The following is a 16,669-nucleotide window of genomic DNA, read 5'->3' as shown; positions in this document are numbered from 1 at the left end:
GTTCGACAGAGAAGCAAGTTGTCGTTACTTCCTAAGTCCTACTGGACAACGGGGGAGACATCCAGAAAACCAAGAGTGGCCTTGTGGTCACGCAGGGCCCAAATGGCAGGCCTGGCTTTCCAATTCATAAGGGATTCAACCTGACAGACATCACTTTGCAACTAAAACCTGCCACCTTCAAAAATAAAACAGTGTGGGAACCAGCAGTTAGCGTAATGGCTATGTCGGTGGACTCCCACGTAGTCGACCGCGGTTCACATCCCGGACCCGGTGGCTTAAAACTCACGCCGGGCGCGTGTGCTTGCATGACCAAGATCCCGAGAGGAGAACGGAGAAGGGATTGAGGCGTGACCATCCCCTCTGGGGGGTGATTTCTCGCTTTCTGTCTCTATGACTCTCTCTGTCTGGCGAGCACACGGGCCCTATAGCTAAAATCTCTCCAAAAATAATAATAACAATAATAATAAAATAAAACAGTGTTACCTAGAGGAGAAAATGGAGACCACCCTAGTCACCCAGCTCCTGCCCATCAGTGGAAGAACATCATCAGTAAGGGTGTGCAAAGATCTCTCCTGAATGGAGATATCTCTGGATTCTACACACCTATGAAAATCCAAGTTTTGGGGTAAATGTTATTCCTGAGTTGTGAATGAAGAAAAGAACATTTTAAGAAGGTTTATCACTTACCAAAGGATCCAGAGTAATAAGATAGAGGCCTGGGACTAAAACTCCTGTGCCTTTGTGACCAAATCTTGGGTCCTGCCTCTACCGCTAGTGTCCAGAAAAGAAAAGAGAATGCGACCTGATGTGGAGAACATATGCACACAATGATGGATTACCATCCCTTCGGTAGCATAACTGAAAGAAGGCATAAGCAAATGTAGTTTTTGTTTTCCAGCTGACTGTACATGTCTCTGGTTGTCTTTCTTCAAAACATAATTTTAGTTGCTAAAAGGACCATACCTTTGTGCAAACACCTAGCACAGTGAATATGCTCCAAGTTAAAACATGCCCATTACTTATCCATTCCAATACACCGATGATCTTCCCATGCAGGACTTGTCTTGGGAAGACACATTCCCTCAAGTGCCACCCATCACTCACGCATAATGTTTCAGTTAGAATAATTCCATTTGAATCCCTGTGTGAGCTTATCGGCACCACGCTGGTCTTGTCAGAGGATTGCCTCAGCTCCTAGGATGCCATCAAGTCTGATTTCAAACACAGTGGAGCAGAGCTGACGCTCTGCAGACAAAATGCTGAGCAGGTGGAGGGGGTCAGACGATGGTGCAGCGGTAAAACACAGCACTCTGCGACACTGATCCCCATGGCAGATCTGAGACCTCCCTGGGTACTGGGCACCTGTGCACCCATGATCCAGGGCGAGCTGGGTGGGTCACAGTATTGAGACCCTCTTGGAGGTGCTGTCTCTCTCTCTCCTGTTTTTGTCTCTGTCTCTCTTGTTCATGGAAAAAATAAATTAAAAAAAAACTTTAAAAATGGCTAAGCAGATGGAGAAGGCCCTCTGAGTCAAGGACTTGTGACAACAGAGGACTTCACTAATTTGTTGTCTTTGGATCACAGGCACACAATCAAGGGTGTGGCTGACGTGGGCTGCTCAGACCCATGCAGGACACACTCAATATCACCCAGGTTCATCCAGACAGTCCTGATAGAAAAAGGCAGGAATATAGAGAGCAGGAACCACTTAGTGCAGGGACCATAAAGACGCTGTGCCTGCTACACTAAATAGCACCTGTGAGTAAGGCCACAACCTGGATTTCCATCTTCTTTCCTGCCCAGGCCAACCTCTTCATTCTTCTTTTGTTTGTTTTGCATAAAAACATACGATGTCCCCCTCTCTTCTACTCCCCTGACTTGCCACCTTGAAGTAAACTTCTTATGCTCTCAAAGGCAGCTGGTGTCAAGATCGCAAATCCACCCATCTGCGTGATACACATTAAGTGTCTACAATGGATAAAATGCTGTTGGAAAAACTTTGGTAAAGGCAAAGATCAACCTTCAAAAAACTGTGGCTTGTAATTTTTAAAAAGACTCTGATTTTATATTTTCATGGAAATTTTATTCCCTATTTGAGAATAAAACAATAACCAGTCTTACAGTCAAAAGTATAACAGAGAAAGGTACACTCCGACTGCCTCCATACACTTACATCCTTCCTAAATCTCCATGTGCTTAAGCTACCCTTGACTAAAGATACCAGGCCTGGCTAAACGTTCCTCTGTCTGAGACTGTCAGTCATCTTTAATACGCGAAGACGTACATGTACACATTACTCACATAGATAAAATGGCCTTCTCCCCTCACCGGGAAGGAGCGTGGTCCTTGTTTACCCAATTCTACCAGCTGAAGGACTTTGACCATTCTCTCCGACCTATTTAAAATGTGAGCTAAATATTATTATTAAGAAAGAAAGAAAAGAAAAGAGAATGTGACCTGACACGGAGAAAACCAGCACGCAATGATGGGTTACTGGATCCTACCAGTATCCTTTATTCTACATAAGAGAATAAAACCTCAGATTTACTTCATTTCTACAGGTCCTATTGTATATGTGTGAGTTCCGCTTCATCTACTTAGCTATGAAGTCACTCTCAAATCCCCTCTTCACTTCCCCGAGCTGCACCTGCCCAGGCCAACCTGACCTTAGCTCTTTCAGCCTAATCTCTCTCCCAATTTCTCGATACACAGTCTTCTCCTTGCCATTTAAGATGTCAGTATCTCACCTTCTTCTAAGGGCCTCCTCCAAGGACCCTTAATTCTACCCCTGTAGATCCCCCTGAAAAGCCTTGCTTCAAACTGCATCCTCACATCATCCTGTATCTTCAATCTCTTTTTCATTCCTAGAGGTCCCCGATCCTGACAAGACCTCGTGCAGACCTTGTCAGTGCTCTGACTCACTCTGATTTCTCTCCTCTCTCTCTCTCTTTCCATTTCACTTTACCGCTACGTCTTACCCTCTCACTGCTTTTACCCTGCTAGCGATGAAGTCCGCCGACCTTTGTCCAGCCCTCCCCAGGAGAGGGACACACTGTCTGCTGTCCCTGCCTGCCTTCGGACTCTCCCTCACCGCCTTCCAGGATGCCGCAGTTTCCTGATTCTTTTCCTGGCTTTCCGTCTCCACTTCCCATACCTTTTTCCCTAGGTGATGGTGCTTTCCGCGCTGCAGCCCTGACTTGTCTCTTAGGCTGGACTTCTGCATTCACTTACGTGAATGTCCCAGAGTCCGCAAACTTCGTATTCCTAAAATAGATCCCCATGGGACAGGATTTATGTCACTGGGCACATTCTTCTGGTTATTATTAATATGAATCCATGCCTTTATCTCCTCTCCTAAGCTTTGAGCAATTGGAAGCAGGGACCCTGATTTCTTGTATTTATACTCCTTTAAAGCTGAGCTCTTTGCACAAGTAGGATAAATATAAGTTACATAAATACTCTATTCAGCTGACGAGTAAGCTTTTCTTTTTAAAGAATAGTTGGTAATAAAAAAATTATCATTTGCCATTTTCTGTAAAAAACATTACTTGAACTATTAAAATTCTCATATCCTGAAGGTCTGGCCAATATCAATTCAGAAATATTATTTATCCAGGTTTTTCAGGTTAAGTCCAATCCTAGATGTGAACTAATGTCCCACAAACCACACCGTTCATGGAAAGTTACATTGTTGGCTACTGAATTCTGACTGGTAGAAGTTTCGAGGAATTTATGAAAAGGACACTTTTCAATAAAAAGTCAAAAACAAAGTATTGAGATTAATTTTTTTGGCAACATAATAAAAAAAGCAAGTACAAAACACCATGAAAAAAATATTCTGTTTTCAAAAGGACAGATGGGAAATGAGCTCAGGGACTTCCAGGCCTTTGTAAGTAGTGGGGCTTGGCTTCCTCTCCAGGCCGGTGGTTTGTAGATCATTATCAGTCTTGTGTAAGTAGAAGAGGAAAAGAAGCAGGGGAAAAATAAAAACCAGGATGTTATTGAAAGAGAAATGGAGTAACCACATTTTTCTATACAATGCTGAGAACACTCTAGGATTCTCCCGTATCTAAACATCGCCAAAAGGGAAATTTCTAGGATTGCCGATTATTAAAAAATCTTTGCTCTGTATTTCCATTCTTCCTTTTAAGTTCTCTTGCAAAGACACTGTTATTGATAATACATGGCTATCGGTAGGAAAGTTACCTGAGGAATCACTCCTTACCCAGCACTGCCCTCAGTTCTAAGGGGGACTAGTTACACACCCAGACATACCATATGGAAATCCTGTAACAACATGCTGTTTTATTTAAATTATAGTAAAATACACAAAACATAACATTTACCGTCTTAACCACCTTTGCGTGCACGGTGCAGTGGCATTAAGAACTTTCTCACTGTACAACGTCACCACATCCATCTCCACAATTTTCATCTTCCCAAACTAAATCTCTGTACCAGTTAAACGACTCCCTCCGATTCCGCCCCCTTCCAGCCCGACAACCACCACACTGCCTTCTGTCTCTGTGAATCTGACGGCTCTCGGGGCCTCGTATAAGTGAAATCATACGGTGACCCCCTCTGGCGCTTATTTCACTTAACATAATATCCCCAAAGTCCGTCAATACTGTAACATGTGACAGAATGTCCTTCTCTTTGAAGGTTTAATAACAATCCATTGTATGCAATTACAACAATTTGTTCATCCATTTGTTCCTCATAGACTCCTGAGTTGCTTCCACCTTTTCACTGTTGTGAAAAATGCTCGTGTAACCACATGTGTACAAGCAGCTCTTTGAGTCCCCTTTGAGATTTCTCACTCTCTCTCTCTCTCTCTCTCTCTCTCGCTCTCTCTCTGGAGAGCATATGTCCTATAGCTTAAAAAAATAAAAAACGAATTCAGATGGGGGCTGCCCACTGATTTCCCATCATGACTTTTCAGGTAGAAGTCCTTTGTAAGACGATTCTGTCTGTGGGGACACTCTTGACTGTTGTGATCAATCTCCTGCACCTTCACCTGGCTTTTAAGCTCCCTGTAAGCTATAATAAGGTTTACTAATGCTTGCGCGGTTATGTAAGACGATAGAACATGGAGGGGGTAGTAAAGAGAGAAATAGGACGTTGGGAGGCGGTTTATGGATGCCATGCATATTTCATAAAAGTTACACTTCAGCATCTGGAATAAACAAACTTTTGATAGCATTTGTATGGAAGGATAAAAGGACGTTGTGTTCTTCCTCTGGGTATATACCCACAAGGTGGCTTTTTTTTTTTTTTTTTTTTCTTTTTTCTTTTTTTTTTTTCCATTTCCTTTTACACATTCAATCACATTATTTAGCTTACAAAGTGAATATTCCAACATTGTGTGTACTTGCCAGAGACACAGAAAAGGTGAGAAATCACTCTCAAGGGGGGATGGCCATGCCATAGTCCCTTCTAATCCATTCTCCTCTCAGGATTTTGAGCATGCAAACACAGGTGCCCAGCATGATTTCTGAGCAGGTGGGTCTGGGACTCAAACCAGCGGTCAACCATGTGGGAATCTAGCACCTTAACCTTCATGCCACCTGCTGGCACCCTACCCAAATTCAGTGTTTCTGACATGAAAGGTATGAGTCCTTAATAGCTCTGAAGGACATGGAATTTCAAGTGGTCTCAACAAGAAAACTCTAGATGGGTAGAAAACATGGACATACTCCAGGCATGAATTTCAAGTCACCAGGTCTGGGACTTGAACCAAGGTCGACCATGTGAAAGTCTAGCACCTTAACCACTATGCCACCTGCTGGACCGTGCCCCGCCCCCCCAAAATACCTTTGTTACTCTAATTAATACCAGTAAGAACAAATACTTCATGTTCTGTGAAACTTCAAATAACTGTTAGCTTCCTCAGAATACCACAGGAAAAATTTGTCAACATGGAGAATAATTTATAATCATTTCATTTTGCTTCTTGTTTGCTGCCAGATAACAAGTAAAAGACATCATCCTGAGGTTCTCATTTATTTATCCTTTAGCTGTGTAGTCGTAATCAGGTAATGAAATTTTCAAAGCATGGTAATTGGGGCACAATCTGAAACCGATTTACCAGTGGAACGTAAATCGGTTTGGCAGCAACATCACCCTCTGATCAATTTCATTCACGAGACATTCCTCTCCCCCACCCCCAAAAGAAGAACTAAAGGATAATTTTTCTGCCCATGTAAGATGCAAGTAAGAAAGAGTGGATGTTTGTGAAAATTCTTGCCTCTGTTGTAAACTAAAGTCTTCTAAACCTGGTTGAAAAAAAAAACACTCCAAGATTGTAATTTAATCATTGTTATTGACATGGAAGTTTCTAAAGACAATTCAGCATACATACAACTGTACAAAGTTATGTTCTTGGGAGTGCGATTAGAAAGAAGGTAGGGGTGGGCTGGCCCCATAGCACCGTGGTCACATGCTACGTGGAGGGAGCTAGACACCACATAGTCAATGACGGTTCAGATCCCAGCCCCAGCAGCTTGAAAAACATGCAGGGCATGTATGAGAGTGTGCCCAAGGTCTCAGTGGAATGGAAGAGTGCAGGGAAAAGGGCCGTGGTATGACCAGGACCCCTTGAGGGGCACTTTCCCTCTCTCTGTCTCTTTTTCTTATGAGCACATGCCCTCAGGCATAAAAGAAAAAGGAAAGGACGGGAAGGCTTTTAATGTCAACTATTTCAGTATGTGCCTATCACACCGAGTCATCAAAAAGTCCTGTTGCATTTTTGCATAGGAAAACATCTCATGACTTTTCTGGAGACCCAATACTAATTCATTTTTCAGAAGCATGTAGTAGCTTTCATATTAAACAATGTGGAATTAATGACACTTAAAAAAAAGATAAGGCAGCTCAATTCCAGGACACAAGGCTTGGATGGTAACAAATCAGTAGAGAAGTGACCAGGAAAGAGCCCTGAGGTTTAGCAGGAAGAAGTACCAGGATTCGGTCCCAGGAGAGCAAGGTAAGTAACCAGAACCTCTATACAGACCGAGGTGGCTTCAGGTTGCCAGGAATCTAACACCACTGGGTTTCCTGCAGCAAGAATGTCACCCTTGCTCCTCAGTATCCTCAATGTTTCTTGGGGGTCACTCTGTCACATGCCACAGCTTGGAAGACCTCAAGCATCACTTAGAGAGCAGTTCACTGCACCGAGATCCCCTCTTTTCCTCCAAGCCACAGCACCGAAGTCACACGGAAGAGACAGACTCCATGGTATTCCTGGCTCACCCTGACCCCTTCTCTGGGGTCCACACACAGTTCAGAAAGTCTCACCGCAGGCTCCTAAAGCACCATCCTAAAAGAGTTTGGGAGGAAATCCTACGTTGCCCCCAGCAAAGCCCATCCTCCAGAATCCAATGTACCTGGCCGAAATATCTGAACCTCCACTATACCAACAGCAGCCGCAGGTGCCCCTAAATCAACCCAGAGTGTGCTCTTCTTTCAAAACACACACACACACCAGATGCGTGTATTTACTACACACATACATAATTTCACATACACAACAATATGATAGATATACACACATATATACACATGTAATATGAAAATAATATCATTAAATATATTAACTCCTGCACAAAGTATATAAGGACATAACTTGGCTGTTTTAGATAACATCTCCTTTTAATCTTCGAAAAATTGCAAATTAGCTAACCAAACAATGAACCAAGAGAAAAGACCTGTCCGTAAAGATCAAGAGCACGGTTCCATCGACAGGAAATGTAACATCACTTGCCTGAAAGTCATCGTAAGGGAAAAGGAGCATCTCCCTCAAACAGTCGTTCAGGATCTGAGTTTTCTTTTGCACGATGACATTTTCATAGTCAAGTGGCTCTATTAGCTTTGGCTTTGCCTGGAAAATGAAAAGACATGTAAGTAAAACATTCTTATAGATGAAAACAATTTCTTAAGATTAAAGGACGTAATACATTCTGCAACATGAGATTTATATTTCTCAACAATGACACTGTATTACTTTGTTTTTGGTTTTGTTTTTGGTTTTTCTTTTTTTTGAAGAGATTTTTGCTATAGGGAGCGTGCACTCACCAGAAAGAGAGAGACAAAGACAGAAAGTGAGAAATCACCCCCCCAGGGGGGATGGCTACACTGCAATCCCTTCTCCTCCATTCTCTCAGGATCTTGGGCACGCATGCACACATGCCTGGTGTGAGTTTAAGCCACTGAGTCCGGGTCTCGATCTGCGGTCGGCTACTTGGGAGTCCAGTGACATAGCCATTACGCTAACTGCTGGTCCCAACAATGTATTAGTTTTGCAATGAAAAGAAACAGAAATAAAAGATAAAAGTTGTTTTCACGGTATTCTGTCTATACAGAAGGACGCTTGTTCATAATAAAGGGACAATTTACATACAGGAAATATATTAAAGACATCTGCATGTGGCACGTAAGTTGGGGACTGTGTCTCAGTGGAATGGAAGAGTGCAGGGAAAAGGGCCGTGGTATGACCAGGACCCCTTGAGGGGCACTTTCCCTCTCTCTGTCTCTTTTTCTTATGAGCACATGCCCTCAGGCATAAAAGAAAAAGGAAAGGACGGGAAGGCTTTTAATGTCAACTATTTCAGTATGTGCCTATCACACCGAGTCATCAAAAAGTCCTGTTGCATTTTTGCATAGGAAAACATCTCATGACTTTTCTGGAGACCCAATACTAATTCATTTTTCAGAAGCATGTAGTAGCTTTCATATTAAACAATGTGGAATTAATGACACTTAAAAAAAAGATAAGGCAGCTCAATTCCAGGACACAAGGCTTGGATGGTAACAAATCAGTAGAGAAGTGACCAGGAAAGAGCCCTGAGGTTTAGCAGGAAGAAGTACCAGGATTCGGTCCCAGGAGAGCAAGGTAAGTAACCAGAACCTCTATACAGACCGAGGTGGCTTCAGGTTGCCAGGAATCTAACACCACTGGGTTTCCTGCAGCAAGAATGTCACCCTTGCTCCTCAGTATCCTCAATGTTTCTTGGGGGTCACTCTGTCACATGCCACAGCTTGGAAGACCTCAAGCATCACTTAGAGAGCAGTTCACTGCACCGAGATCCCCTCTTTTCCTCCAAGCCACAGCACCGAAGTCACACGGAAGAGACAGACTCCATGGTATTCCTGGCTCACCCTGACCCCTTCTCTGGGGTCCACACACAGTTCAGAAAGTCTCACCGCAGGCTCCTAAAGCACCATCCTAAAAGAGTTTGGGAGGAAATCCTACGTTGCCCCCAGCAAAGCCCATCCTCCAGAATCCAATGTACCTGGCCGAAATATCTGAACCTCCACTATACCAACAGCAGCCGCAGGTGCCCCTAAATCAACCCAGAGTGTGCTCTTCTTTCAAAACACACACACACACCAGATGCGTGTATTTACTACACACATACATAATTTCACATACACAACAATATGATAGATATACACACATATATACACATGTAATATGAAAATAATATCATTAAATATATTAACTCCTGCACAAAGTATATAAGGACATAACTTGGCTGTTTTAGATAACATCTCCTTTTAATCTTCGAAAAATTGCAAATTAGCTAACCAAACAATGAACCAAGAGAAAAGACCTGTCCGTAAAGATCAAGAGCACGGTTCCATCGACAGGAAATGTAACATCACTTGCCTGAAAGTCATCGTAAGGGAAAAGGAGCATCTCCCTCAAACAGTCGTTCAGGATCTGAGTTTTCTTTTGCACGATGACATTTTCATAGTCAAGTGGCTCTATTAGCTTTGGCTTTGCCTGGAAAATGAAAAGACATGTAAGTAAAACATTCTTATAGATGAAAACAATTTCTTAAGATTAAAGGACGTAATACATTCTGCAACATGAGATTTATATTTCTCAACAATGACACTGTATTACTTTGTTTTTGGTTTTGTTTTTGGTTTTTCTTTTTTTTGAAGAGATTTTTGCTATAGGGAGCGTGCACTCACCAGAAAGAGAGAGACAAAGACAGAAAGTGAGAAATCACCCCCCCAGGGGGGATGGCTACACTGCAATCCCTTCTCCTCCATTCTCTCAGGATCTTGGGCACGCATGCACACATGCCTGGTGTGAGTTTAAGCCACTGAGTCCGGGTCTCGATCTGCGGTCGGCTACTTGGGAGTCCAGTGACATAGCCATTACGCTAACTGCTGGTCCCAACAATGTATTAGTTTTGCAATGAAAAGAAACAGAAATAAAAGATAAAAGTTGTTTTCACGGTATTCTGTCTATACAGAAGGACGCTTGTTCATAATAAAGGGACAATTTACATACAGGAAATATATTAAAGACATCTGCATGTGGCACGTAAGTTGGGGACTGTGACTAAGGCTCTATGCATTTCCAAATCTGTCCTCTCTCCTCCCCAGTACAGCTGTATCACCTTTCCCAGGCTCCACAGTTAGGTGCAGCCATGTGACTACCTTCTGACCAATGGCATGCAAGTGGAAGGGGCGTGGTTGCTGCCACACGGGGTCCATAAGAGCCTGCCACTTGACCTTCCCATCCTGTCCTCCTCTACTTTCCCCTGCCAGTCATACACACAGGCTCAAGGCCTGGACTTGGAGGCCTGAGGACAAGGTGAAGCCCTAATATGGAAGGAGTCTGGGTGCTGAATCGCCTGCAGACGTCGCTTACTTAGAGTGAGCCCAGGAGCAGGAGCTGAAACAGCTACCGGGTTAGCTGCTGAGGTCCTGGAGTTGTCTGTCTCGCACAACTATTTCACTTCAATTGTTTGCTTTAAGCAGACGTCGCTCACTTAGAGTGAGCCCGGAGCGACCCCAGGAGCAGGAGCTGAAACAGCTACCGGGTTAGCTGCTGAGGTCCTGGAGTTGTCTGTCTCGCACACCTATTTCACTTCAATTGTTTGCTTTAAGTAGACTACAGAAACATATTTTGACATGGGAAGAGAAAAAGCAATGCCCAGGCAAGGGTACAATCACAATAATCTGGTAAATACAAGATAAAGGGAGAGACAAAAATGTGGAAAATCAAATGTAAGTTACATTGTGGAAGTCTAGGAAATTGATCATTTATAATAATGAACATATAGGTGATTCCTCCAAAATGTTTATAATGTTAAACTATTTCTACATTCAAAATAAGCAAAAAAAAAAAAAAAAGATTTTTACAAAGTAATTACTTTCTTAAAAAAGAATGATTTTATTTAACTTTATTTATTTTTTAAAAATTTGACCAGAGAGGGAGGGGGGAGAGGGAGAGAGAGAGAGAGAGAAGGAAAGTGAGAAAGCAAGCCACCAGGTCCAGGGCTCAAACCGCAGTTGGCTATGTGGGAATCCAGCACCCTTAACTACCATGACACCTGCTGGTCCCCAAAGTAATTACTTTTTCTTTTAAGAATTATTTTATTTATCTTTATTTATCCACTTATTTATTTATTTAAATTTGACCAAAGAGGGACTGAGCAAAAGAGAGAGAGAAAGTGAGAAAGCAAGTCACCAGGCCTGGGACCTGAACCACAGTTGGCCATGTGGGAGTCCAGCGCTCTTAACCACCACTCCACCTGCAGGCCCCCAAAGTAATTACTTTTAAAATAAGAATTGCCACAGAAAGTAAAAATATCCTTCAAGATAAAAAATTATTCATGCCTATATTTTTGTTTGTTATATGGCACATAGTAATAAAAAGGCAATAAAATACTGTTGATAGTATGATTAATAACTTCTTCCCTAACAACTGTGACCATATTCCTAATAAAACCCAAATGTACAGAAAGTGTTCTAAAATTTCATCACAAAGAGGTCAGGTGTACAGATACTGCAGAATGGGACAGGCAGACACCACACTCTCCCTGGCTGATACAGTGTGTGCCATATAAGCACAGGCCAGGGAAGCTATCCCTGGGGCAGCCCTGGGCGCCCTGGTTCTCCCTGGCTGACACTGTGTGCCGCAGGACCACGGGCCAGGGAAGCTATCCCCGGGACAGCCCTGGGCACCCTGGTTCTCCCTGGCTGACACTGTGTGCTGCAGGACCACGGGCCAGGGAAGCTATCCCCCAGGACATCCCTGGGCACCTTGCACAGGTGCAGCCTTGGCCTGGCGGATCCTCGGCTCTCCACACAGCACCATCAGCTCCACCTGTTCCAGGCACAGCTGTGGTTCCCTGAGACTCGTCAGAAGATAGTGACACAGTGTGTACCCTGGATGGCAGTAGGCCTGGCAGCACACTGCTGAGAAAGAGCTTCAGGAAGGTTCCGATATCTCTGCTTTGGGTCTTTGTTTGTTTGTTTGTTTTCCTGCCTTGTATCTACAGTACAGCAGCTGGGGTGGGGTTGGGGTTTTCTGTAAGAGACCTGGGGGTGCACACCCTGCGAGAAGTGCTGGCACATCTGGGGAGCCTGTTGCTACCCCAGCAGCAGCCTTTCCTGCAGGTGGATCCCTGCCACCAGCTCCAGCCTACAGCCCCCGGCAAACCTCAGCACCACCAAGGAGGCCATGACCCACTGTTTCCAACCAGGCCTGCCTCTTAGTCTTGGGTGGAGTGGGGGCTCTCTGCTGAAGCACTCGGCCTCTGCTCCCTGCATCTGCTCTTCCTGTATTCTTAGAGCGGGGATCACACAAACTTCATGAAGGGCCAGAGAGTATTTCGGGCTTCGTGGGCCTATGGTTTCTATCACTAGCAAACCCTGCTATGGATACGCTAAGAAAGTAAACGGCATGGCAGTGTTAGAATAAAACTTGCACAAAATAGCTAGAACTGGCCCAGGGGCATAGTTTTTTGACCCTGCTTTAGAGTTCTCTTTATCCCCTAGTAGTTTATTCCCCTTCTACCTGCCTAAGACTTCTTTCACTGTCCATGTTCAATTACTGATGTGCTTCTGATCTCTGGATTGATACACAGAATAACTTTACAACTCTTACGCATACTTAATGATCATATCTCGCCTATCTGTCTAAACTTGGGTTGCTTGAAACATTTAATAATAAAAATATTTGCAAATCAGTTTTGTCTTAGGCCATCAAATAACGTGTTAATTAGATGAATGACTGTTTTCCCCTGAAGATATTCAGAGACTTTTAACGAGAAGGTGTACTGTTGGGGATATTAGTATTTGATTTTGTATGCCGAAGTGTCATTTCTAAGGTGCTTTCACTCAGATAATCACTCAGAATCCACCCAACGACTGAGGCTGGAAACTGGGGGTCATAACGGAGCTAACAGCCCACAGTGTCCCGCCAAATTCCCAGCAGGACTGCATTAGAACACAGGCTTCGGTCAAACAGACATTCTTCTCCCACAATGCGCTGCCCTTTCCGCGGCCCAGCCCGTGTTCAGTGTCGGCCATAGGAAACGCCTGGAGGAGAACTGAAAAGCCAGGATTCTGGTGAAGAGTGAGGATGCCGGCTAACCAGGAAAGCCATGGGATGATGTCAGCAGCAGGGAAATCCTGCAGAGGATTAGCACGGACAGAGGGCCGTGCACATCTGAACCTTGCGTGAACCTAACTAAGGTCACTTAATGAAATGGCTCCTAGGGACCTGGCAGACAAAGGTCCAGCAACTGCAGGGAACACGGTCCAGGACAGAAGGGCTGACTCCAGGAGTCAACTGAGAGCAACTCACCTGCTACCAAAGTTAAAAAACTTTTGCTTCAGATACAAAACACCTGGCCCAAGGCCTCCTTTCCACAGTACATGTGCCCTTGGGGAGAAAGCAGGGCAGGGAGGAACAACCAGAGGAGAAAGGCTGGAGAATGGAAACTGGTGAGAAAGAAAGGCGAGAGAAGGCAGAGAGGAGGAAACGTGAGGAGGAAGGAAACAGATCCAGAAAGAACGGCAGAAGGGAGGGGACTGGGAGACGTGGAGGTGGGTCCGTGGGAAGGTCCACCGCTCTATCTGCTCAGTTGTGGGTTAAGAGGATAATCGCCTATTTTCTACTCTTCTTCCGAACAGATGATTCACGGGTCACAGCTGTTCACTGCTCTGCAGCTCCGCTAAGCTCTTCCAGGTGCTCACGGTGGGGGCGGAGGGACAGACAGCCCAGCAGGGTAGGGGCCTGGTTGGCCAACAGCATGATCAGTGACAGAGAAGTCGCACTAACAGCAAGATGACATCAGGCTAGCAAATTGCTAGACCCCAACTCCCAGTTTAGAAGAAAGAGGCATAGCACAGATCTGGCACACAGCCTTGGTTTCAAAGCCATCGTGACATAATCGAGTTTAATTCTTCCCCTGATTACAGCAGCAAAATCCCTCCTTTAAAAAACAAATCTTGTACACAGCAAATGTGGTAATCAAGTTAAAGCAGATTTGAGCCCCAGGGCAAACAGTACCTGACCGTACCAACTGGGGTGCCCCCTCCTTCAACTCATTAAAATCCACCTTGGCCTTCCCTGCTGCCCCAGCCTGCATTGGGAGCAGTGCTAGGGAAGTAGGGCGCTCGGCCTTGGTGCAGTGCCCGTCATCAGCTGCTCACTCCCCACACTCAGTGCCAGGCCTGAGGCAGGGCTGGGTCTCGCTGTCTCTGTGCATCCCTCCCACCTGCAGCACGTGACCGCCGTGAGGCTGATAGAGCCTGACGCCCCCACCACCCTGCCCCCTTTCTGGCGGTTCAGTGCACGCGCAGTTCAATTGCCGCTGGGCATCTGGGCTTAGGAAGATTTCTAGGAACACACCCACTGTGTGCACCCAATGCCATGACCTAGAGGTGTGGGACCAGAGGCCATATGTTAATACAGATGTGTGCTGAGATGCTTGGCCCCAAAGCCACTTGAGAAGTTATGATTAGTCATTGCGCAAACTGAGAATGTCCAAAATATACACTTCACATAATGAAAGAAATCTAGCAGAGGGTTTTCTGATCCTAAAAATATCTGTGACATTGGGACCAGCAGACGACATAATGATTGCATCACTTGACTCCCACGTACCTGAATGTGGTTCAAGTCTTGGACCCAACGACTTAAAAAACACACTAGGCCCATGTGCATGTGTGCCCAAAATCCCTAGGGGAGAATGGAGGAGAAGGGATTACAGCGTGGCTGTCCCTCGCTTGGGGGTGATTTAGCACTTTCTGTCTCTCTCTATCTCTCCAGCAAGTATACACGCCCTATAGGAAAAATCTCTCTTAAAAAAAAAATTCCTGTGACATTACCAAATTTTGTGAAGCTAGAAGAAATTTTATTTTTTAATTCTGGTGAGACAGACAGAAAGAGAGAGAGAAAGGTACCTTTGACAGGGTCTCACCACCTCACACTCCTTGGCTCCAGCCTCCCAGTTAGCCAGGACGATGCCACCATGCCCCATCTGGTTAGGTTGGGCCCGGAACCAACTCAGGCTTCCTATGCGGCCCCAGCACGCGGGAGCACCTCTGACGTGTGCCATGTAAATGACACACTTTTTTTTTTTTTTTTTTTTTCTATAGGGTGTGTAAACTAAAGACAGAGAGACAGAAAGATAGAAATCGAGAAATCATCCTCCAGGGGGGATGGCCATGTCACAATCTCTTCTCCTCCAGTCTCTTCTCGGAATCTGGGGCATACATGCACACGCGCCCAGCATGAGTTTAAGCCACCGGATCCAGGACTCAGACTGTGGTTGGCTACATGGGAGACCAGTGACATAGCCATTACACTTACTGCTGGTCCCTGTAAACTACAAACATTGACTAATCATGCCAAGGGAAAGACTGTCCTTGCGGTAGAGACTGACGACACAACCACGATCATGTGAAAAGTTGGTAAAGGAATATGAGGCCAAAAAGCACAGGGGAGAAACTATTATGGAAGTGCCGAACCAGCAGTTAGCGTAATGGCTATGTCGCTGGACTCCCACGTAGTCGACCGCGGTTCGCGTCCCGGACCCGGTGGCCTAAAACTCACGCTGGGTGCGTGTGCATACGTGCCCAAGATCCCGAGAGGAGAATGGAGGAGAAGGGATTGTGGCATGACCATCCCCCCATGGGGGGTGATTTCTCACTTTCTATCTCTCTCTGTCTGGCGAGCGCACGCGCCCTATAGCGAAAACCTCCCCCCCCCCCCAAAAAAAAACTATTATGGAAGTGCTTCAAGAAGTTCCCTGATAAAAAATATGTTGTATCCCTGGATTTCTGGTGTTTATGGTCTGGGTTGGCTTTTTAAAAATTTTTGCCAGAGGGTGCGTGTACTTGTGAAACAGAGAGAGAAATTCCTCCCACAGGGAAGGGTTCCATCGCGATTGCTTCTCTGTCTCCTCTCCTTTCAGGGTTGGGCGCGTAGGCCCTCGTGCAGGCGTGTTTCTCAAACCAGTGGGTCTGGGGCTCGAACCACAGGGTCAGCTATGGAGAATCCAGCTGTCTTAACCACATCCCCAGCTGCCCCGGGTTGGCTTTTAAACTCTGACATTTGTGGTGACTTCTTTTAGAATTTTTCACTTCCATACTTTATTTTCTTCCTCAAATTTTGACTTATTTTTATTAAAGAAGCCCCTGCCCCCATTCTATACTCTTTGTCTGTCATGAAACCTGAATCTGTTCTGACGGGGCCAAATACATCACCTAGATATTTATCAAATTGAAGGCAGGAAGGTAGAGTGGTTAGGAACATAAGCAGTTTCGTGGGACTGTGACTAGGCTGAAATGAGCTAGGCACGCGAAAGGCAAACTGTGAGCACAAAACAAACGTAACTATTATTATTATTATTAT

At 44.9% G+C, this 16,669-nt stretch overlaps 1 protein-coding gene across 15 annotated transcripts in view; it reads right to left on the bottom strand.

Annotated features, from left to right (window-relative positions):
- The window catches only part of DOCK9 (dedicator of cytokinesis 9), a 275,356-nt gene that overhangs the window by 196,791 nt on the left and 61,896 nt on the right, over positions 1-16,669 (bottom strand). For 9 of the 15 annotated variants that reach the window (XM_027776265.1, XM_027776267.1, XM_027776266.1 and 6 more), the window contains exon 1: positions 7,763-7,878. In XM_027776265.1, coding sequence (XP_027632066.1) covers positions 7,763-7,792 — 30 coding nt within the window. In that variant the 5' untranslated portion in view covers positions 7,793-7,878. Of the gene's footprint in view, positions 1-7,762; positions 7,879-9,667; positions 9,785-16,669 lie in introns of those variants that run through there. The other 6 variants (XM_027776290.1, XM_027776287.1, XM_027776288.1 and 3 more) reach the window with 1 other exon arrangement.

This window comes from Tupaia chinensis, unplaced genomic scaffold, assembly GCF_000334495.1.
Source record: "Tupaia chinensis unplaced genomic scaffold, TupChi_1.0 Scaffold000057_1, whole genome shotgun sequence".
NCBI classification, from domain to species: domain Eukaryota; kingdom Metazoa; phylum Chordata; class Mammalia; order Scandentia; family Tupaiidae; genus Tupaia; species Tupaia belangeri.
The sequence above is the reverse complement of the archived record's forward strand: the minus strand, read 5'-3'. Positions and strand labels throughout refer to the sequence as shown.